We start from the raw sequence: 23,731 nt of genomic DNA, 5'->3' as shown, positions 1-23,731 counted from the left end.
TATACTGAAGTAATGCGGGAGAGAAGAAAAGGCACGGAGGAGAGAGCACTGTAGGTCAGATGAAGATGCCCGTCTCCTCAGCATCCTAGCCGCACCAGTGGCCAAAAGCAGATGTTGGGGAGGAGCATGGGAATGGCTAATGTGCAGTAAGATTTCCCCCTCTACCCACTTCCAGGGACTTCCTGAGTCATAGGATTTTGTCTTCTTTGCATGCAATAATCTTTGAAACTTTTTTCCGTGAGTTTTTCTAGTAACTTTTTGGATCTGTATAAACTTTTGACATCCATAATATCCTGCAAGGGGTGATTTCCACGGTTTTGTTGCTTGCTCTGAACCTCCCCGCAGTCGTTCCAGCTGATGCCTATCAGTTTGTGTTTTATGGATGGCAGCAGACATCAACTTCCTCTACTCCTCTCCTGATTTTATGGATCTATATACATTACTAATACATTAGTATTTCCTCTCCCCATCGGTTGTCTCTGTTTCAGGCTGGAGGGGCTGATCCTGGGCAGTCTCCTTACACACCGGCTTTCTGAGATGGACAAGCCAGAAGCCCACAGCACTCTAAGACTGAGCAGTAGTTTTCCCTCCTGGTTTACGTTCCTCCTCTAATACTCTGGTTTTTGCACTGCTATTAACATTGAACCAATGTCTTAATAAATACTGCAGTATCCCTGGGGAGTCCAAGTCCCCTTTCCTCAAAAGGGGCGATGCTGGAGAATTACAGAAAAAAAAACAATGACAACTGAGTTCAAAGCAGACAACAGTAACTAAATGCTGGCCTCGTGGCAGAACGGTTGGGAAACTTCGGATAGTCTGAGGCTCTCCTAAAGGTCGGATCCTGTGGCTTTCAGCCAGCCTGTTCAGCTCCAGGCAGCACCTTGACGCTAGCACATGTTACGAGGGTGAAGAGAAGTGGTGGTCACAGCCATGGTCCCTGAAGCCCTTGCAACGCTGAGCCTGACAGAGGTGGGAGGGAGGTATGGAGGGGTGAGGGAGGTGGGAGACCTCCATGTCCAATAAATCTCACAAAGGCACCACTGAGCTGGGGCTGTTTTCCCATGCCATCCGCAGTATGCTGCCAAGTTTGTGACTCGCTGGAGAGAAGCCCGCATAGTGTTTGTGAAATCAAATGTGACAGGAGAATCTGTTTCTGAGGACAGTACAAGTAGCAGCATGGGACACTGAGACAGAGAAGAAAAACATCTTCCTTGGCTTTGATTCTAGTGCAGGATTGGGCATTTTTCTTGAAACAGTGTGAAGAAGGCAGGGAGGTAATTCCTGGGGTCCCACCAATTCTTCTGCTTGCCTACCATAAATGAAAATGTGTGGCTGAATTCAAACGTAAGGGAAATGTAGAGCTTGTCAAAATAGGCAACTTGTCTGCTGCATGTACGCGGCGTGTTTTGAGAGCTGGCAGGTAGGAGCAGCATGCTGAGGGGCTTTGAAAGGATCAATCCGTTTCTGGTCAAGAGCTCCAGAGTCCAGGTAACATCCTCCTTGCTGTGGGGTTCCCGGGGCGAGGATGCCACCCGCCACAGGGCTGTGTTTGCTGCTTGTGCAGGGTAACAGCCTCGTGGATTGCTGGAAAGAAGGTGCTGCACCTAGTCACCAAATGCTCAGAGCTGAGCTCAGTGAGCCTTTACCTGTGAGTCTTTGCAGTGCAAGGCGAGCAGTGATTTTGAAGCAGAGCCAGGGGAGAGCGGTAGCAGCTTTGTAGAGAAAAGCAAAATCTCTGCTGTGCACAGTAAAGCAACAGCGACTGTGTCTGCTCAAACCTCAGTGCTGCTCAAAGCATCTGCTGTGAGCAACTAAGGGTGGCTTTATGCTCTGCTTCTTTCTCCTGGGCTCTGCAAGCTCTGTGTGAAGAAATTCCTTTTATAATGCCGGGCGCAGAGCAGCACTGAGGAGTTTGGTGGGTGATCGGAGTGTTGGCGCAGGGTGGGTGTGACTTGCTGACGTGCCACATCCTCTCCTGCATCTGCAGAGCCTGCTGCAGTCTCCCACACTTGCTGTAGATGCTGTTTGGTGTCTTTGTTTTAGTCTCCTTGAACGTTGTGGTCGCTGTGGTTATTTTTGGCTGCTGTCTCATTATTTCACCTCTCTAGTCTAGCACTGTGTTAGTCAATAGTCAAACCACTTCCAGATTGTGTAGCTTGTTCTGACTTTGAGAATTTCCTCTCCCACCAGATGCAGACGTTTCTGAGACAGTTCATCCCTCAAAATACAGACATCCCTCAAAGTCGCTTGGCATTTTGCCTTTGTGTTCAGTGGGGCCAGGGCGCCCCTTTCCCCACCCTGTGTAAGCAAACACATCATCCGCTTCTCTCCAGCTGCCCCAGGAGGTTCTAGGCGCCTGCAGGCAGCACGCGGGGTTGATCACACATAGTGGACTCTGGCTCTTATTTAGTCTGAATATCTTGGTTTGTACCTTTTTTTTTCTGGATTATTTTTTCCCTGTTCCCACGGCTATTTATCATTGTGTGGGGTCAAGAACCAGGTGCTGGAAGGCACTCATAAAAGGCAAAATCAAAATAAGAAAAAATTTCCTTCCTCTTCTCTTTAATTGACTGAAGGCTCTGGCCGCAGTATCCTCATCTACTGCAATCTGTGACACTCATGTCCTTTTTCTACATAAATGGCAGAGGAATTTTGCTTTATGAATGAAGAATGACATGCTGGACTCCTCCCAGCCCATTCCACCCAGGGGCAGGGAAGAAAAACCCTGCTGATGCTCTCACCATGTTGAGCTGTGATACGAGCGTGAATCGTCAGCAGCGTTGCCGCATTTGAGCATGACATGTTCACACTCCCTTGCATACGTGTGCAACACCAGAAACCCTTTAATTAAAACTGCAGATGTGTGTGCACATGGGGCAGAGTACAGACAGCACACCTAACCTATACCTCAGGTGGAAGAGCATGTGTTGGAACCAGAGCGTAGCCTCCTCACCTCCCCCCGACCTGCTTGGCCATCAGGGACTGCTAAGAGGAACCCCCTTGCTACCCCAGGTTTTGCTGATGTACGTCTCCAGAGCCTCTCCTTACGCCTGAAGTGACAGTCAGCCTCCTAATGCAATTTGAGTACGTGGTGTGGAGACCTGCATTGCCTAAGGCTCCCTTTCCCCAGGTGCGTGCAAACACTCCCAGCGTTGTGCTTAATGCAAAAATACAGTTCCCACGGGTATTCTGAGTGATAGTTGAGCAGAATGCAGGACAGGGAGGATCTGAGCTCACCCCAGCATTTGGAGGGAGTAGTACCAGGTGTACAACCCATCCACAAGAGCACGGACAATAGCCCCACTCTGCTCCTCCCTGCAAACAAGACCACCTGTCAGGCGAGGAATACAAAACTCTCAGCCTGTGTGGATTTGAGAGTGTGGAGGACCCCAAGGACTCTGGCTACCATGGGGCAAATTGCTATTCTTATCCCTGATTATAGCTGTGCTTGAATGTATTGATTTTCTATTGCCTGTGATGAGTGCTGCTCTCCAGGGGCTACCAAAAACCCCTACAGCTTCAAAGGCAAAAGAAGAAATGAATAAAAACTGACTGTAGACCAAGGCATCAATAGTTCTCATTCATCTTTAGGACTGGGTAAGACTGTGAAACTTAACATATACGATGTGATGTCATCCTTTAGATGATGGGTACTGTGCAAGACCAGCAGTGGTGTCACTGGGGGCCCAGGCTCCCCCAACCACGGTGAGGGATGTTACATTGTCGGTGTAAAAGGAGAAAGATAAAAACCCAAAGATTAAGTGCAAAATGTGCTCGTGAGAGATAGCAGAGTGTTCTAGCACTCAACAAAACGCATGGCAGCTGGCAGCGTTTTTATCTTGGCATAGCAGAGAGCACAGGAATGGGTGCCAACAGTTATTGCCACATTGGGAACACCCTGAAACCCAGAGCAGTGGGTGCGTGTGGACCTCTTACCAACAGCCGAATCAGAGTAAGAACACGACAGGTAGAGTAAGATGCTCCTGTGCATCTAGAGAGGAGCAGTGTCACGGTCCTAAGGACTTCTGGCAGAGATTATCTGTGTGGGTCTCAAGTAGCAGTCATTTAATTGCTGCTCCTGAAGTAAAAGATGGTTATCTCCCCGTTCCTAAGGTGTTTCAGCTAGCACAGATGTTTCCAGCTAGAGATTTTTTTGCCTCCATACACAGCTGTGAACTCACTCTGTGTGTTTTGTGCAGAAATAGAGTCCTGGGGGAAGGTTATATCCAGTAATGTTGCTAAAGAAATGTTTTAATAAGCCTGTAGATAATGATAAGCAGAACTGAGGGTGCAGAAAAAGGTAAGTTTAAGTACATGAAGGATAATTGAGAGTGACGAAAGTACTCTAGTAAATGTCCTGAATACTGAATTCTCACGGCTGTTTAACAGGCTGACGTGGCCAAAAGTCAGCCCAGAGTCACAAGAGCCCTGAAGGACAACCTGTGCTAAAGATAATGATAAATATAAGTAAAGTTAGGAGAGACACACGCTTGCTGAGGAAGACTAGAAAGCCCAATGACAAATCTTTGGGAAAAGTAGACTCAGAATGAGTCATTTAAATAGTGAATCCTGGTAAATTCACTGCAGCGTTTGTTAGAAAGTCGCTGCTGTGAAGGGGTTAAATTGTGTGCCATGTTTCTCTTGTGAAAGTGGGTTTTGCCTGAATGTGTTATAATAAAGAGCCTTTTAGATCAGACAAAATCTCTTCTCCCCGGAGGTGTTCACTGGACACACATTTTGCCTCGATATTTGCTTTGAATAACAGATAGTCTGAGATTCCCCAGGCTTCCTACATGTCTCATTGGAAGGGCATTTTTTCAAGAAGTCAAATCCAAATGGATGTTTTTGTGGCTCTTGGCTTAAGGCAGGATTGCCCTTGTTGTTCAGGTGAAATCGGTGATTTCTTAGAGTTTTAAAGGGTAAAGAAGCACTCATGCCTACTCTTCTGAGCTTTCCCAAAACTTTCCTCAGCTTTTCCCAAACTTTCAGCCTTATGTTTTTGATCCGTGGCCCCTGGAGAGAGAGGGGAATCATTCCCAGGGGAGGCGACTGCCATCCGGGTATCTGTGCTGGAGCCCGTGACTAGGTTCCCTTCATCACCGGGGAGAGCGTGATCCTCACGGGGCGGTTCCTCTCCTCCTGAGGAAAGTCCTGTCTCCCTGGGAAGGTCAGATGAAGACACTCGAGGGTCATATTCTCTTTGAATCTAGAAGACTCAATTTGTCTTTGCATCTAGAAGACTCAACTTGAATCTAGAAGACTCATAATTTGTGAAAATTGTCATCCTCTTTTCTTTCTGGTTTTTTTTTTTGCTAAGAATGTAAAATAGAGCTAGGATGAGAACTGCTCACTTTCCAAAAAGAGAGAGAGAGAGAAATCTGAGGTCCAGACGTCCATGTCAGATTGTTCAGTACCTTTACATGCTGAGCAAGTTTTTGCCTTATCAGATTTCTTTAACAAGTCCTGGTTAAACATCCTCCAACAATATTAATTAGCATTAATAATAGTTCCAGTGTTTGAATCCTGCACTATTCCTTCTGATATTTTGGTATCAGTGGCAGACTGGAGAAGAACAGCCAGGAACACTGAGTAATTTGGGTTGGAAGTACCCCTGGAGGTCTCTGCTCCAAGCCACGCTCACTCAAAGCGTGGCTAGCTTAAACAGCCACTGCGTCTAAGATAAGATTTTATATTGGCTCATTCCCCTCTGTCTTGTAAATGTGCACTCGATTTGTAATATTAGTTTGTTCAGGTTCTGTTTCCAAGCACTGGCATTAGTTCTGGCTATGCCAAGAAGTTAAAAGGCCTTCTGCTAGAAGACATCTCGTGGATACTTTCTCTCAACATATTTTTTTTCTTAGAAGATGTTGCTCTATGTCTACTTCTCCTTATTAAGCTAACTAGCTTGAGCCTCTTCCATCTCTCGCTGTAGGTCATGTCAGCTGGGGAGCTCTTGGAGAGTTCCCGGGCCACCTCTGGTAGAGCTCTGAGTACCTTCACAGATGGAGGTCCCACAGGCTCCCTGGGACTCTCTCAGTGTTCTTGACCACTCTCATGGTGAGGGGCGGGGGAAGTCCTAGTACGTACTTGGAATTTTTCTTCTTGCAGTTTGTGTCTTTGGCTTCTTTCACTGTGTACCTCAGAGGAGAGCCTGACTCTGTCTTCTCTACATTCCCCGTTTGGTAGTTGCAGGCAGCAAAAGGTCTTTGCCTTCTATTCTTCAGGCTGAGTAAGCCCAGTTCCTTCAGTGTCTCCTTCTACGTCCACTGCTCCAGCCCATGGCCATCTTGGTGACCGCTGCTGGACTGAGCCCAGTACATCTGTGTCTTTCTTGTACCAGGCAGTCCCAAACTAGGCACTGCACTCTAGATGTGGCCTCACAAGAGCCAAACAGAGGACGGATGGCCTCCCTCGACCTGCTGACTGCACACCTGCTGACACAGACTAGTCTACGGTTGGCCTTAGCCAGAAGGACACACTGCTGACCTCTGTTCAACTTTTCGTCCTCCGGGACTCCTCTGATCCTTTTCTGTGACGCTGCTTTCTAGCCATCGTCCCTAGCTGCTGTCCCCTTTCTCCAGCCTGTCAAGGTCCCTCTGAGTAGCAGCCCTGCCCTCCAGCATGTCTGCCACGCTCCCCCCCTACCTCCCAGTCTAGTGTCATCCACAAACTTGCCGAGAGCGTGCTCCATCCCATCATCTCTGTCGTTAACAGAGACATTAAACATCATCAGCCCCTGAGGGCCACCACTAGTCATTCATGTCATTAATTGCTGAGTTAAATTTTCTGCTTCATTTGAAGATTTGAGTGTTTCCTCCTACATCAGGTTCTCCTCTGGGCCTCTGGCAGCCTCTGACATCCAGAGAGGAGGTCATGACTCAGTCTCAGCATCCCTCTCCTGCTCTTTATGACCCATGAGCTGTGACAATGTAGCCAGAGGGTCTAAATCCTGACTCATGGCCCGCACTGCGCTCTTCACCCAGCATTATCCTGTACAGACACAAAGGCATGTTATTGACCGTGGTCCAGACTCTGTAGGAACCAACTTTAGAAGCGTGGTTTGGTGAAGCAACAAGATGGGTGGTTCACCAGCAATACTGGGTCCCTTCCCAGGGATCAGTGCCCATAACCCCCTTCCTTCCTGGTGGAGACTGCGTTGGACCACCCCAGGTCACCTCCTGTGGCAATTGTTTCTTCTGGCTGCAGAAGCCCAATGTCTTCAGGGCAACCTGACCTCTCTGCACCCAGTTGCTCATGGAGCTTGAGCATCTACTGGCCTCCACAGTGGGGCTTCCCCAGGGTACCAGATGTGTGTGGGGGGGTCCTACTCCATCCAGGTGGCAGCTGACGCTGCAGGAATATTTGGGATGTAGAAGAAGAGGAAGGAAAAGGAAAAGCTGCCCCTCTGCCTCACCCCTCTGCCCACCCACCTGTGGAGGTAGCTCTCCATTTCCCACCCCTTCCCAGGAAGGGGTCTGTGGGACTGGACTGGTCCCACTGTCAGAGCTTGCTGAGCCCCCGTGGTCTCTGTGGTGAGGAGCCTGTCGCTTGGGAGCCATGGCTGCCTGGCTCCCGGCTGGCGCTCGCACACCAGCCCTGCGTCACACTCCGCTGTACGCTGGGAACACGCCGCTCTCGCTTCCCAGCCGGTGGCCGATGCTGGGTTAACCATTAACTCCCTGCGCCGAGGCCTGCTGGGGACAGGGCTTTGTTTCCAGAGCACTGTGAAGCTGCTGGCTGTGGCCTTTCCTGTGACACTGCGGTGACGTGCCTCGACGGGATCCTGCCGGGGTCTGACCAGCCTTTCCTGTCTGCAGACCGCCCCACAGCAGCGCTGAGGCCCACCTGGCCTTTACTGTCTGTGGGCAGCGCGAGGAGGGTGGCCCAGGAGCGGGATGTGACCGTGGTGGTTAGGGAGGGGACGGGCGCGTGGCCAAGGCGGCGCTGAGGTTCCTCTCCGGGTGCTTTTTGCCGTGCTCCTCGCAGCTGCCTGAGGTGCGTGAGACTGAACAAATAGGCTGGTGACCCCCCCAGAGCGAGGGAGGTCCCTCAGGAGAGGGGTCACAGAGTGCCTGGTGTGCACCGCGAGTGCCCGGTGTGCGTGGAGGATGGCTGTTGGCAGCCCGGGCTCCCTTGCCGGGCAGGAAATGAATCACTATCAGCCAAAGGCTTTGCGTCGAGGCGCTGCGATCTCCCTGACCGGTGCCGTCTCCTCCCCACATCCTGCTCTTTACTTCTTGGCGCTGTGAAATAGGAAACTCCTGAGTGTTTCCTCTGCAGGGAGCTCCACAAAAATGCTGAAGGCCAAGTTCTGCTTCAAGGCAGACAGCCTGAGCGAGGGCACAAAGAGCTGCAGACACCCCCTCCCCTCAAGTTTGCAGTAGCCCTCACACACACTGGGGACGTAGCTCAGGCCCAGGACAGGGTGATGCTAATGCTGAGCGCCAGAGAGGGACTTCAGATCCTCCCAGCAGCCATCTCAGCAAGTCTGCAGATGACCTAAGCTGACTGGTGCCGTTGACACACCTGAGGGAAGGGATGCCATCCAGAGGGACCTGGGCAAGGTCAAGAAGTGGGCCTATGTGAACCTCATTCAGTCCAACCAAGCCAAGTGCAAGGTCTTGCACATCAGTCAGGGCAACTCCTGGTATCAGTACAGGCTGGGAACAAAGGGATCGAGAGCAGCCCTGCTGAGAAGGACTTGGGGGTGCTGGTGGATGAGAAGCTCAAGGCGGCAATGTGCGCTTGCAGCCCAGAAAGCCAACCGCATCCTGGGCTGCACCCCCAGCCGCGTGGCAGCAGGTCGAGGGAGGGGATTCTGCCCCTCTGCTCCGCTCTGCTGAGACCCCCCCTGCAGCGCTGCGTCCAGTTCTGGAGCCCCCAACATCAGAAGGACGTGGAGCTGTTGGAGAGGGTCCAGAGGAGGCCACGCAGATGCTGAGAGGGCTGGAGCAGCTCTGCTGTGAGGCCAGGCTGAGAGAGCTGGGGCTGTTCAGCCTGGAGAAGAGGAGGCTCCGGGGAGACCTGAGAGCGGCCTCCCAGTGCCCAAAGGGGGCTGATAAGAGAGATGGGGAGAGACTCTTCAGCAGGGCCTGTTGGGATAGGACAAGAGGGAGTGGTTTTAAAATAGAAGTGGTAGATTCAGATTAGATATTAGGAAAATTTTTTTTCCGCTGAGGGTGGTGTCACACTGTCCCAGGTTGCCCAGAGAGGCGGTGGATGCCCCATCCCTGGAAACATTCCAGGCCAGGTTGGCCGGGGCTGTGAGCGACCTGATCTGGTTGGAGATGTCCCTGCTTCTTGCAGGGGGGTTGGACCTGGTGGGCTTTGAGGGTTCCTTCTAGCCCAAACCATTCTGTGATCCTGTGATTCTGGCCTGCTCAGCTCCCTCTCCCTGCTTCTCCCTGCCAAGCACAAGGGGCTGTTTATAAAAAGCCCTGCCACCTCTGAGCTGAGCTGTGAAGAGATCTGCATTTGGTAGGTGAGAGCACGCCCGTGTGTTATAACCCCTGCTCACCGGGAGCAGCAGCAAGGAGGAGAGGAGTAAGCAACTGCTCATCTCCTGGGTGGGCGAGTGGGTCACAGCCGAGGGCAATGACGGCTTTTCCAATGAGAGGGACGAACTTGAAACTCCACTGGCAGTGTCCCTGGATGTGATTAGAACCCAGGTGAAGGTTTCTGCCAAGCAGCCTGGGCTGCAGGAGAAATACTCGCCCTCTCCACAGCGCCCACCAGATTGCTGGGGGTTGCATTTCCAGGTTTCCTGATCTCGTTTATGGTTCCTGAATCTTCATCTCTAAGGCGTCTTCAGGAGACCGGTGCAGTGCTGAACAGAGTGGTGTCTGCTGCGTGGGCGCATCCGTGTACGGGTCCTGCACGTGCACGAACCTCCACGGCCCAGGAGCTGGCACGTGGCAGCTTGTGCTGGCTGTTGGGCACCGGGGTGAGGATCTGGCGGTTGTGCACGCGCTGGTTGTGCGCGCATCGCCAGTGCAGATCGGCAGAGGAGGGCGCGTGCTTCTTTTTGGAAACCCTGAATAAGCAAAGTAAATGGACAGCTTCGTTTCTCCTAATTTAGCACTCAGAAATGTGTTTAGTGAAAAAGTTATTTATATAAACATATAACTTATTCAGTGAGAATATTTATATTCTGAGCTTTTATATTGATTTTAAACGTTTTTTCTTTCAGGGTGAGATTGCCTCTGGAATACACAAGGTGTTAAAGACCACACTCGTACCAAACAGAGCTTTCACCTAAAAGGAATAAAAAATAAACATGGCAGAATTTACAGGTTACAAGGAAACCTCAAATCGGCACCTACGATTCAAATTGCAGAGTCTTAGTCGCCGCCTTGATGAACTGGAGGAAGCAACCAAAAATCTGCAGAAAGCAGAGGATGAGCTGCTTGAGCTCCAGGACAAAGTTATCCAGGCAGAAGGCAGCAACTCCAGCATGCTGGCCGACATTGAAGCCCTGCGGAAAAGAGTGCTGAAGATCGAAGGCAAGGATGAGGAAATTAGGAAGGCTGAAGAGCTTTGCCGGCTAATGAAAGAAAAACTTGAAGAGGAAGAGAGCCTCACGCGAGAGCTGAAGTCAGAAATCGAACACCTTCAGAGGAGAATGGCAGAGCTGGAGAAGCTGGAGGAGGCCTTCAGCAGGAGCAAGAATGATTGTACGCAGCTGTGTCTTAGCCTCAACGAAGAAAAGAACTTGACCAAAAAGATATCTACGGAATTAGAAATACTTAGAGTGAAAGTGAAAGAACTGGAAGCATCTGAGGACAGGCTGGATAAAACCGAGCAGAATTTAACGGGGGAGTTAGAAAAAATGAAATCGTTAGCACTGAGCTTTATCACGGAAAGAAAACATTTTAATGAAAGAGAAAAGCAGAATGAAAAAATAATCCAGGAGCTAACACAGAAACTAGAACAAAACAATAAACTAAATAGGGCAGATCAAACTAGAAATGCATCTAACTTGCTAGAAAGGTCATCAAATAATCTTCTGGACAGAAATGATTTGAGAATTGAAGATGACTTGACTTCTGCGTTGCCCTCGAAGGAGACCAGGAGGAAAGGAAGTGTGGATTACCTGAAACATGTGGAAAATGAAACCAGGAATAAATCAGAAAACCAAAAGAATAAAAATCAGGAAGACAACAAAGTGAAAGATCTCACCCAAGAAATTGAGAAACTTAAAACTCAGATCAAACGTTTTGAATCTTTAGAAGAAGAACTTAAAAAAATGAGAGCCAAAAACAGTGACCTGCAAGACAGTTACTTGAGTGAACAGAATAAAAACAAACTCTTAACGGGTCAGCTGGAAGAAATAAAAATGCAAATAAAGAAACAGAAGGATCTGGAGAATGGCGAGATCGAAAATGAAGATACAAGCTTTTCTAGCAGGGGAAAACACGACAGACCTAAATACCGAGGTGTCACAGCGGATTTGACAGCTGGCAAGCACAAGCCAAGGGAGCTCTCGCCGCAGCAGCGCCGGGAAAGAGCAAGGAACAGAGATTTCTCTGTCAGTAACGACAGCTACAGCCATGGTGGGAAGCAGGTGCCCAGCCCAAGCTTAATGAGCAGAAAAGCAGGAAAAGCATCAGGTGCATCTGCCCTTTCAGACACTGCTGTGGCAGATACCAAAAGACTGGAAGACAAATCCTTAGTTTCCACTTTTCCTTCTGGTCAGAAGGAAGGCTGCGTCATGCAGAATGAGGGGAAGAGATCGAAAGAGCAGCCATCTGTCCTCAGCCGATATCCTCCTGCTGCACAGGAGCAAAAATCTTGGAAAGCAGCTTCCAAACCTGTTGGTGACACGGGCCTGAGATCCAAGGCTGAAAAGCCATCTCAGGTGCTCCGTGGCAACTGCCACACCAGTGCTGACGCACGGGATGAGAAGTCAAGCAAAGGAGAACCAGTGACTTCGTTGGCTGAGAAGCTGAAAACAAGTCAGGCAGAAGTCAGTGACTGCTTGGGGGACACGCTGCTGGCCAGGGGTAATCACACCTCTTCCAACGGCACAGCTTCGGCGTACAGGTACCACCTCTCCTCCCATCTGTCGCCGTTGGACTCCACTGGCTCTAAAGCAGAAGCAGTGAACACTTTTGCTGCGTCACACAGACAGTCCTCGGAGGGGAGGGCTAAAAGAGCAATAAACTCCCAGGAAAAAGAATTCACAGACACATCACTTGAAAGTGCAAAGCCCTCAACACTAACAAAGCGTTCCCATCACTCCAGGAGTCAGGAAGACATTCTGCAGATTCTCACGGGTCTTGATAAAGACAACGTGGAGCAGTCTTCAACTTCAGGAATGGATCATGTAAATGCTGGCTTAAAAACGGACTCCAAAACCATCCAGAGTAACCAGGAGAAACTGAATTCAGATGAAGAATCGGGAAGAAGCAAAAGAACAACCACGCAGTCAGATTTTGAGACGAGAAAGAAAGGCAATTCCAAGCAGTTCTCCAATTCCAGGGGAGTCTTTAGAGCGTCTCTTTTTGAACATGACAAAACCACTGTAAATGATGAAGACTCCACCAAGTGTATAAAACCATCAGATGCTAGCACTGAAGGATTTAAATCCAGAAGGTCGTTCAGCCCGAGAGAAGCTCTGAGATCAAAAGCTGTCATTAAACCCGCAATCGTCGAAAAGGATATGAAGGCAGTCATGGGAGGGACTGTTTCTGAGGCAGAGTCAGAAAAACAGAAGTCTGTTTTTAAAATGGTAACGAATAAAATGACAAGCAGCATCACAATCTTCCCTTCTGAGCCAACAGCTCCAAGGGCCAGTGCAGATGTAGCAGCAAAGGAAAGGCACGTTACCACCAGCAACATCAGAGTTGCTCCAAATGAGCCTTCACCAATAACAAACAATCTCCCCACGCCCCTCGAGATATCTATTAATAAAAGTGCTCTGAAACTACCTGAGACAGACAGAATTGGAGAGGCAGCGCTGAGAAGTAAAGCAGAAACAGTGGTCTCCAGAAGCAGCATTATGATAAAGACTTCTGAGCTCTCAGAGAGGAACAGTGAGCTGCCTTTGGAGACAATCAGCTGGAAGAGCCGTGGCTCTTCAGATGCAGCTTCATCCGAAACAAAACACGTTACTGTGAGAAGTTCCTGGAGAACAAGACAAGGCTTACATTCCCTGGAGGACTCTCAAACCAAAGTGGAGAGAAGTGCCCCTTCTAGTTCTGCAAACATGTGTAGGTCCTCAGTGGACCTCTCAGAAATGGAAGGCAACAGTGCAAGAACAAACTCCCTGGAACAGACCTCAGCAAGGACCAGTGCCACGGTTAATTCCTGGAGTGCCCCTGAACTGGGGTCCCGAAGGACCAAAAGTAACTTAAGTGCATCTGAACTGCTAACACGCAGGAGCTATGCAAGTGATCCCACAGCGGCTTCTGCCTGTCACCGGACCACGCTCCCTGTAAGTACCCTCTGTTAAACACGCTTGTCTTTCAGTTGATGAGGTTTTCTAAGTTGCCTGCGAGTTGTAGGGTGCCTGATTTGAAATTCTTACAGCCTGTTTCCTGACCTGCTGCCCTCTGCCAGCTCCTGCTATCTTCAGTGGAGCATCTCACATGTGAAGTACCCAGTTTAGACTTCCCAAAATAAGATCCATCTGCTTGGCTCTTGTAATGCCGTTGTGAATAACTGTACGGTAATGTTTGGTCTTGCCAAGATCAGAGGAGACATAGTCATAGCTTATGTAGGCCGTGGTATGCTTTTCAGAGCAGCTTTGCGTGGCGCTGTCAACTTGGAGAAGTAATGAAAAAGTTATGGAGATGAGCAGATGGTGATAGGGATGTGCCTCAGCTTGGGCTGCAGAGATACAGCTCCTTTTGGTAAGAGCTGCGTGGTTGCCCTGCGTGAAACCAGAGCCCAGAGCTGGTCTGTGGTCTGCAAAGGCTTCCCGGGCATCTCCTAAACACACGCGTGGTGGCTGGTTATACAGGGCTGCTCCTTCCTTGGTCTGTGTCAGCATGCCACCTGAAAAGAAGCGAGAGCCACAGGGACAGCTGTGCTCTTCTCCTGTTCCTTTGGCTGGGACCAGGCAGCGGAGCCCCTCAAAGCGGGCGGACAGATGCAGGCGGTTGGGCTGCTGAGCTGTGCTTGCCACCGGACCTGCAGGCTCCAGCATACTTCAAACGAACTCACTGGCACCCAGTGCCCCTTCAGTCCGTTAAACCACATGCTGGTTCCTGGTGCTGCTCCTGCCTCTGCTCTTTTCTGTGAGCTGCCCTAAGCTGCTGCTGCCAGTCTCCAGGAGGAGCCTAGCTGGGTAATCTGATCTAAATATCTAATCTAAATCTACCTCCTTCCATTTGAAACCATTCCCCCTTGTCCTGTCACACCAGGCCCTGCTGAAGAGTCTCTCCCCATCTTTCCTGCAGCCCCCTTTGGGCACTGGGAGCCGCTCTCAGGTCTCCCCGGAGCCTCCTCTTCTCCAGGCTGAACAGCCCCAGCTCTCTCAGCCTGGCCTCACAGCAGAGCTGCTCCAGCCCTCTCAGCATCTGCGTGGCCTCCTCTGGACCCTCTCCAACAGCCCCACGTCCTTCTGATGTTGGGGGCTCCAGAGCTGGACGCAGTGCTGCAGGGGGGGTCTCACCAGAGCAGAGGGGCAGAATCCCCTCCCTCGACCTGCTGCCACGCGGCTGGGGGTGCAGCCCAGCTTGGCTTTCTGGGCTGTGAGCGCACATTGCCGGCTCATGTTAAAATCAGAACCAAATGACTCTGGCATTGACAAGGGTGAGGCAGTGAAGATGCGAAAGGAGTTCTACTTTTGCAAAACTTCTCTTCCACTTTGCTGGCAATGAGAAGCACAGAAGAATTTGCACCATTGCTTTGCGTTGCAGAGAGTCTACTGCCTGGTGTTAGGAAGTGGAGGTTGGCCTTCCAGCAACATTTGGACACTAAGGATATATCAGGGACCGAAGGCATGAAGTCCGCCGTTCATCAGCACCAGTGCGCAGCCTAAATTCCGTGTATGGAAGGGGATGCCTAGGAACGGCCTCACCCAGACACTGTGCTTGAAGCAGGTGATGGCAATCATGGGGACAGGGATGTGTACAACCCCACTTCTGTCCCGTGTGTAGGGTGGGAGATTCCAAGCCAAAATTGTCTCCCTTGCCAGAGTCACTTGTGGGTCACAGGCAGACTGTAACTCTCTTTCATGAGTCCGGGTAGAACTGACGTGACTGAGGTTGTTCCTTTGCAACAGCAAAGCAGCTCACGTACTTGGGAAATGGGAGATCCGTCCCTGGGCCTCCCTTTGCCCCAGGAGTTGGAATTCGCAGCACCCACAGCCTCAGGTCTCACAGCTGAAGAGGTCTTCCCTTTCAGCTGGGCTCATGTGTGGTCAGTCATGGAGCCCTAATGAGTGGGCACCCGCATGTTTCTTTCCCGTCTCGCCCCTAGCAGCCCACCCAGGGCTGGGTGTAGCTCTGCAGTAGGTTCTGCGGCTGGTCGCAAGGTCCCCGTCAGATCCAATATGCTGGCTGTATGCTGTGCCTACAGCAGCAGCTGAATTGTACCCGGCAGAGCAGCCTGACCTGCGTGCTCGTCGCGGTACGCCTGATGAGCTAGCTGGCGTCCAGCCTTGCCCGTGTCTGCTGTGACGAGCAGTCAGGAAAGCGACTGCGTGGTTAGTTCACACGGGGCTGTCGAGTACTGCGTTAGGTATCTCTCTGCATCCTGCCTGAAAATGAACTCGCCCTGACGCCACACAGTCACAAATCTGAACTCTTCGTCATAAATTAAGTATATGTATGTTTAGCAAACGAGGAGTGCAAAGTTATCCTGAAAGACTGCGGATACACAGATGAAATTTCCTGTATTTGGGCAGCTCAGATTATTGCAGGCAGCAACGAAAAGCACTGTGGTGTCTGCCTTTGAAGGGTCTCTTCAGCCTGACCACACATGCCACATCACGAGCAGTCTGTTTCTGCTGGGGTTCGTGTTTCAGTTAAAGCTGTAGCTATTTCTCTGGCAGAAGGCTTGGCACTGATCCGTGCTAACTTTGCACGGTCGGCTTTCCTGTGAAGGCATCACTGTCACCTCCTCCCAGCTCCACTATCCAAAGTCTGAGATGGCCTTAAGAATCCTCTTTGGGAGACACAGGGTCTGTGCTGGTTTAGCCAAATACGTCTTCCTCTCCTCCACGAAATACTCATGATGTCTGACCGTTTGCTGCAGCAGAGCAGGAGGCCAAAGCTAGCTGGAGGCTCAGCCCCTGCCTCTTAGCCCTGTCCCTCAGGACAGACCCAAACTGAGCACCTGGAGATCACAGGATCACAGAACGGTTTGGGTGGGAAGGGACCTTCAAAGCCCACCCAGTCCAACCCCCCTGCAAGGAGCAGGGACATCTCCAACCAGATCAGGTTGCTCAGAGCCCCGGCCAACCTGGCCTGGAATGTTTCCAGGGATGGGGCATCCACTGCCTCTCTGGGCAACCTGGGCAAAATAATTCTTGCAAGGAGATGCCAAGGCACAAGGTAATTCCGGCCTTTGTACCGCTGATGTAGGCAAATGCCCCTCATGAAGCTACGGGTGATATCAACCGCTCTTAGCAATACCTGTGCTACAGGAGCAGCAGCTCTTTGGAGCGCTGCTTTGGGAGACCCAGAAAGCAGCGGGTGTTGATGGATGGATGCTGCAGCCTGAGGACCAGCTCCCTCTACTGCTCGCAGCCTTTCTTGGGCTCCCATAAAAGACCCGAGATGCAAGACCTCAAGCAGTCATTGTGCTGGGCTTCGTGTTTCAGAGAATTAAGTAGGTATTTTCTGGTGTGATGTCTGACTGCTGAAAATTTGCAGTACCTGAATTAGTCCAAAGGCACTGGCAGGCAGCAAGCAGGCAGCAAGGCGAGATGAATGCGCTTCATTTGTTTTTCTCGTCGCTGTGCCGTTAATAACAGTGGAGCTGGGCTGTGTGCTGCATAAATTAGGTAAAAAAACCTAAAGGTAGGCTTTTCTTTAAGTGAAGCTGTGCGTACCTTCTTATGGCGGGCAGGTCTCGTGAAAAAGTCTCCTGACAGTACCCAGGGATGTGCTGCCTCTCAGCCCTTCTCTCCTCTGCTTAGGGACTAACAGAAAGTGCACCCATCGCCGTTTCACCCTTGCTGACTCCACATGAGCTTCTACTTAAGCAGCCAGCCACGCCAAATCGCTGTGTTTTCATCTTTCCTCGGACCCCAGTAACTTTGTCCAAGGGGTGTGTTGTGTTTTGTGCGGATCCTGGGGGTCACGGGCTGTTCAGAGCACCTTCCCAGGCGCTTGTCGGTGACCCGCAGATGGTTCTTTGGGATGCTGTCGCTTCCTGGCCTGCCTCGGAGCATGCTGAGCTCTGCATCCCCTGGCTCTGGTGTGGCACCAGAAGGTACTGGTCTGCATCACCGACACGTAGAGGGTGGCCAGCCTGACGGCCCTGGCTCAGCTCTTTAGCTGTGAAACTCTTTGAGAGCAGTATATCTGGGTTGATCGTCATAAATTCATGCTGCCTGACAGCAGAGACGAGGTTGGCGCTGGGATGGAGCACCTCTGTGCTCACCCTGTGGCCTCATCTCTAAAGACAACTACCGTGTCAGAAATACAGAGGTGCCCATCCCTTGCTAAGCTGTCCAGGTCCATCAGGATGACAGCCGTTAATTAAATTAACATTATCAGCTCACTTTTATGAGCAGCCTGGTCCACCATGGTTATCTCTGCCCCATGGTTGGTTGAAGGTCCCTGTGGGACCTCCCGTCCCTGTGTTGTGCCTGTTCACGTCTTGCTTCTGTTGTAGGGCTTGGATCACAAGGGGGAGGTCAGGTCCGGTGTTTGCTGGATGTCATCCACAGCGGGGCCAGCTCAGCGCAGACGTTTGCCCATCCAGACACACCAGATGTCACAGCTTCTTTTTGAGTGCCGACCAAAGCCTGGTGTCCCTCTCAGAGACGCTTTTCTGCCAGGCACAGGGGCTGCTGCCTCTCCCTTCCCTGCTTTCCCTTTGCCACAGGGCAGGGACCAAATGTCTTCCACCAGTGCCCCCAGCCGCTTCACAGGGCTGAGCACTGCAGCAAACACAACGCCATCCCCAAAGTGAGCAGGGTGACAGAGACTCCTCACCCCTGCGACTCACAGCAGGGTGCAGCCTCGGTAGAAGACATGGGTGCCCCAGCCGTCGGGGTGTGATTCCAAAAATGTCTCTGCCAGCATTCAGGAAAACATCGGTGAGTTTAAAAGTGCCCTATAGCCGGGAAGCAGTGTAGGGCACTGCCACATCACATCCTCACTGCCAAGAAAACGGGAGCTTCAGGTTGTGGGCCACCCCCAGTCCATGGTGGCTAAAAACTCAGAGTTAATATTTTTAAGAAACTGCTTCAGTGACTAAACTGGGATTTTCTGCTGCCGATAGTCCCTCGTGGATACAAGCGCTCTGGGCCCGGTGGGCCACGCAGGCTGAGCACAGATTTGTGCACGGGTCACTCAGCTCAAGACTCCGTACCCGTAACTTGGGTTAAAATTACTGGATGTTTTTTTTTTTTTTAAAAAAAAAATCTTTATGAAATAGGATGTAAGTGAGGACATGCCAGAGCTGGCGTGGTGGCCCTTGCGGAAGGGACTGAAGCCAGCACCTTGCACTGCAAACCCAGGACTGAAAGTCCAGCACTATTCCAGACCCCTTCAGAGTCCCCACGTCCCAACCATCTTTATTTTCCTTTGCACAGGATGAAAGCAAAGATGTGGTGCCCAGCTCCAGAAGAAAACAGTATGGCTCCTCTGAGTACCTCTCACAGGTGGACATGCCAGGGAAAAGGCCAGCCACTAAGCCGGAGCTGCAGGACCCCGATTCCACGCCCCACGCACCGCTGGGTCTCCAGGCGGAGGAGCAGGTATGTGAGGTGAGGGACCGTCCCGCAAAGAGAGTTACAAGGCAAGAAGCCGATAGCTGAACTGGCCTTCTAGAACAGAACTGAGAGAACTTGTCCAACTCAGTGTAAACCTTTTTAGGATAAATCTCCTCTTAAACTGGCACTGCCCAGAGGTGCAGTGTCTACGGTATTGCCTCGGGAAATTATTCTACTGATTGTCTGTACTGGCAAAAAAGTCCTGCCTTCTTTTTCTGTTCTAAACTTGTTTCATTTGGCTTTATGGCTAAAAACATTCTCCAGAGCGTAAGAAGCATTGCATCTAGTGATCCTCTGGCACACACTGGACAATCGGGGATGGAGAAAAGAGAAAGAGAGTCAAAATCAGAGCCCCTGACTCCAGCCAGCTGCTGTACTACTAGGGTGCTTGCCTGCTGCTCTGCTTCCTAAAACACCTCTTTCTGGACACACAAAGAAGTAGAAAATGACACACGTTAGTGACCATGACTTACTGCCTGAAATATGCAAACCCCTGTATTCCAGCCTCTTCACAGGGGGCTCCCTTCAGATGAGGCAGGGGTCCAGGCAGCCGTTAATTCCTAGGTACGCAGCCGTTCTTCTGTCTGTACAAAAGCCTTTTTCTCCTGGCATTCCCGCTTTGCCTGCGCCGCTGCCCAGAGCAAAGTGCATCTTTCCGTTTACAGCTCATGCACGGCAGGAAATACCTTAGCAATTCCTGTGCATGGCCAGTAAGATACACTGACGACAGGTTTGAGGTGTTGAGTCTTGACGTGAGAGCAGCAGGATGGCGGCGAGGCAGCTGAGAGCCCTCCGTAGTCATACCTCGGTGAAGCTGCACAAAATTGAGAGCCCAGAGGGATTAAATCCCAGCTGAGCGTTGCAGAGTGACATTTCGGGACAGGTACTGTTGGCAGCAGAGAGCAGTGAACTGACACCGTCCCTGTTGGTGGCTGAGGAAGGGGACTGCGCAGCGATGCTCTTGGTGTGGTCTCGGAGAGGTGTCACCCACGGTGACATTCATCTGGCCAGAGCTTGTATCTGACAAGATATGAGATACGCTGACAGAGCTTTTATCTTCCAAACTGATCCTGCCACTGCCCTCTGCTGCCCCGCCATCGGGCTGGGATCCCGACGGGCTTTGGGATGGCTGCACAAAGGCCGTCACAATACTCTTCCCCATCTCAAAAATGCTACCAGAGGCAGTTGCAGGTCCTGGCCAGTCTGTGATGCTCTGGGGTTGTCTCTTACAGGGTCCTTCCCGTGCCTGCCACTCGACATCTCGGAGATGAGTTGTATTCCCTTCCACTCAATGAAGACGCTGCACAGTGGAGCAAGAGACAAGACAGTACCAAGCTCACGGGCTTCACACCTCTTTGTAACCTCTCCAGAGCCTTCAGCTAGCCTGAAACCAGTTTTCTAATGCGATTTGCAAGGTACAGGAGCTTTACCAGTGAATTCTTTTTCTTCGTTGCTGAAGAGGCAGTTGACTTTGCTCAGGGGACTCCCACTTCTCATCCCTGTACCTGCAATCTTAATCTCCTCCATAGGATGACAGCTCTGTCTCCATCTGGAAACCCTGACTGCGTAGCCACTCTGACCGATGGTACTCCCTGGACAAGAGAGAACTTCTTGTTAATCACTTGCATTTAGACAAGATCCCAGAAGTATCCCTGTGACTGCAGTCCGCCAGCCCATGACAGCTGTCCTCCACGGCTCCACAACTGAAGGCTTTCAGTTCCTAGGGAGAGTTTGCCCAAGCCGTACTGTTGTTGGCTTGGGTTGTGGTCACCTCAGTACCTCTGTGCCCAGCACCCTCTGTGTCTAAGCAGGAGGAAGCCATTCCACACTGGATGCTTTACACATTAAGAGGGAAGAAGAGCCAAAAATGTTCAGAAGCAGTTTCTTCCCTATTGCTGTCAATCTCTGCAGCAAGCTTTGCATGACCTACTTATCACCAGCTGAGATCTTGCACCAAGACGTCATCCTCTGAGCCAAACTAACGGCAGTTCATGCAGCAGTGAAGCTTCCTCCTGACTTGGACTGAGGTGCTTTTTTACCTGAAGCTTTGTGTCTATTGTGCTCTCCAAGACAACAGCTCTGCTGCTCGTCCTCAGCAGTTGAGCTCTAAGGGAAAAAGAAACAAGTACTTTTCCTTGCAGACAAGCAGAATGTCCTTGTTCCTTCCAAAACCAGGGTGGAGACAGCAGGATTGGACTCTAAGCTGAGCTCCAGTGTGGCTACGTAGGCAGCCTCGGTCTGCGCCCCTCTTCAGGACCACCTGATCTGCACATCTGGGGCCCAGCTACGGCCAGAGCCTGCTTCAAATACCGAGGTACGTCACCCTGCCAGTGCCCGCGGGCCACCGAGCGCAGGTGGCATCGCTGCCCCTGTGATAGCAAGAGGTGCTGAGGTGCTGGAGCAGCATCTGCCCAGAGCAAGGTGACGGCATCTGGCTGACGGCCGGAGCTCTGCCAGCCCCTCATTTACGCCCCGCCAGCCAGCTGCAGGGCTGGCCCACGCTTTTCCTGTCCTCTACACCAAGACCGCTGGCCTTCCCCAGCGCTTTCTTCTGCCTGTTGGAAACAGATGCCGCTCTCTGCGGAGCGACAAGGACGATGCTGCAGAAGGGAAAAGGTCCCTTACCTGGTCTGGAGGAGCTGCAGGAGCGTTGCACCCCACGCTCATTCCCACATCTCCACTTCCAGCCAAGCTGCGACCTGTGCGCGTGTGACCGGCCGTACAGGCACGGCTGCGCGCCGTGGCTCTGCCCTGGCCCTTGGCGTTATATGCCTCAATTCTGAGAGGCAAATAGATCAAAAAAACAGTGCTGGTTGGAAAACATCCATGAAAAACATTTATATAAAAAGGAAAGTGTGTCAATTATATGATTTATTTTTTTTTTGTTAATAAAGATTGTTTGGAGGAAGGGAAAAATTATTTAAAAAAAAAAAATGTTTCCTTTTGCAATTTTTAGATGGGTTCCCAAATTTATATTTTTAACCCTTCATTTTATTCTTTTATATTTCGTGACATACGTGTCAAGTTGCATAACAAGAAAAAAGATAATGCTTTTAAACTAATACTAAGGGGCAGCTATAATGATGTTAAAATTAAATTATATTAAAATAAATTATATCAACTGCTATCTCTTACCAGATCACGATACAGCAGTGCTAGTAGAGACTAGTAGATATATCATCAAGTGTAATGGGGAAAAAAATTTTAAACTCCAAATCCAAACTAAAAGTGAAAGAAACTGAAATTCTGAAGTTAAATTCGGATTTCTGAAATGCCTCCCCCTGCCACGTGTTTACCAGGCAATATTGAAAATTAGTACATATTTTGCAATCTGGAACCACAGGGGATTTTTCTTTTTTTTTTTTTTTTTTTTTTTTTTTAACAAGCCTGTGAAGTTGCAGTATCCACCCTAAGCTTTGCTCAGAGGTTTGCTCATGGCAGGATCAGCACCACCGCCACACACAAAAAGACATTCCTGAGCTGGATTGCTGGAATGGCATCGGCTGCCCCCGCCCCAGGGTGCAGGTCCGCAGGCTCTCCACGCCCGATAGACGGAACTGCAGCCTGACCAGAAGCGCCACATCCCAGCAGGGCTTGCACGGGCTGGCTTGCTCACTAGCCTCTGCCAGCCTCGCGACGCTTTCTTCTGAGTCTTTGCTCCGTATTTTCATGTTAAAGAAAGTATTTCCCTTCAAAACAAAATTGGCTGCCTCAGGTCTTCTCGCATCCATTGCATGGGAGACACTGCTGCAGAACACCCTCTGAGCCAGCACAGCTGCTCTGCAGCGAGGGCCCAGATGCTTCCTGCAGTACCTGCTGCCCAAGTTCACGTCTTGGAGGTGTCTTGGCGTGTACCTGCCTCTTCAGATAGCGCAATAATTATTTACCTCTGTTTACATTCCCAAATCTGCTACTAAGCAGCTCTCCAGCCATATACTGTATCCCGTGTTACAGTCACCGTGGAAGAACCGCTGCTGATGATCTGCTTGGCATTGCAGCTCAGTCCCACGGGGAAGCAGCGTATTTCAGAGGCCCCCCACCCTCCCCTCCGGCACTGCTGCCCAGGACTCGCAGGTTAGTTTGATGAGCAGTTGGACAGCATGGACGTGCTGAAGAGGATGAGGAGCGCTTTAAGCAGCGGCTGTATGGCTTTCCTGCCAGCGATGAGCCCCGTCCTGCCGCGGGACAGCAGTCCACATCCCACGGGACACTTGGGTGCCTGTGGACATCCACCGGCCCTCTCCTCCTCACATTCCTCGCACGGATCCAGCTTCGCATGGTGCTTCCAAAGCTCCTTCCAAGGGAATTGGTTTCAGTCCTGGCCGGGAAAGCTCTGCATCCCTCAGCCACGACGTGCTGGGTTAACACAGGCTTACCCACAAAACTCTGGCTTACCCGTCGGCTTTTCAACCCCACAGCTCATCTCAGTAAAGCAACCTCATCTCTGAAGAGCGAGGGAGAACCCACCAGCAGCGATAGCTGTTAGCTTTCTCCTTCTGTCAGCCGCAGGCAACCAGAGGGCTTCACCCTGCCGCTCGTGTGGCTCAAAGCACACAGCAGGCACCCCAGCTTCTGACCCCGCAACACGGCTCTTCTGGCGCTGTCTGCTCTCAGGTGCTTCTCACGGGTGATGTCTCTCCTCTCGCCAGCTCCCGGTCATTTGTTCAGTGTTTCACAGCACATGCCTTGACCTCTTGCTCTAGACTCAGTCCCACCAGATGAACACAGATCTCACTCAGTAACTGTACACTGGGTTGTTTTGACCGCAACTGCGATATTAAATCTGAGAAAGAAAACCCTCCTTAAAATTGAAAGGGGCCACGCCCTCTAATCCTG

The 23,731-nt window shown here is 50.9% G+C and overlaps 1 protein-coding gene across 4 annotated transcripts in view; it reads left to right on the top strand.

Moving 5' to 3' along the window:
• LUZP1 (leucine zipper protein 1) overlaps window positions 1–23,395 on the top strand; it is a 41,368-nt gene extending 17,973 nt beyond the window's left edge. For all 4 annotated transcript variants that reach the window (XM_086765059.1, XM_086765058.1, XM_086765057.1 and 1 more), the window contains exons 2-4: window positions 10,190–13,435; window positions 18,716–18,880; window positions 20,128–23,395. In XM_086765059.1, coding sequence (XP_086621185.1) covers window positions 10,277–13,435; window positions 18,716–18,880; window positions 20,128–20,166 — 3,363 coding nt within the window. In that variant the 5' untranslated portion in view covers window positions 10,190–10,276 and the 3' untranslated portion in view covers window positions 20,167–23,395. The remainder of the gene's footprint in view (window positions 1–10,189; window positions 13,436–18,715; window positions 18,881–20,127) is intronic.
• Window positions 23,396–23,731: the final 336 nt, after the last annotated feature.

The sequence above is a fragment of the Chlamydotis macqueenii genome, chromosome 22 (genome assembly GCF_036417535.1).
Source record: "Chlamydotis macqueenii isolate bChlMac1 chromosome 22, bChlMac1.mat, whole genome shotgun sequence".
In the NCBI taxonomy this organism is placed as follows: Eukaryota; Metazoa; Chordata; class Aves; order Otidiformes; family Otididae; genus Chlamydotis; species Chlamydotis macqueenii.
This window is presented reverse-complemented; position numbering and strand designations above follow the sequence as displayed.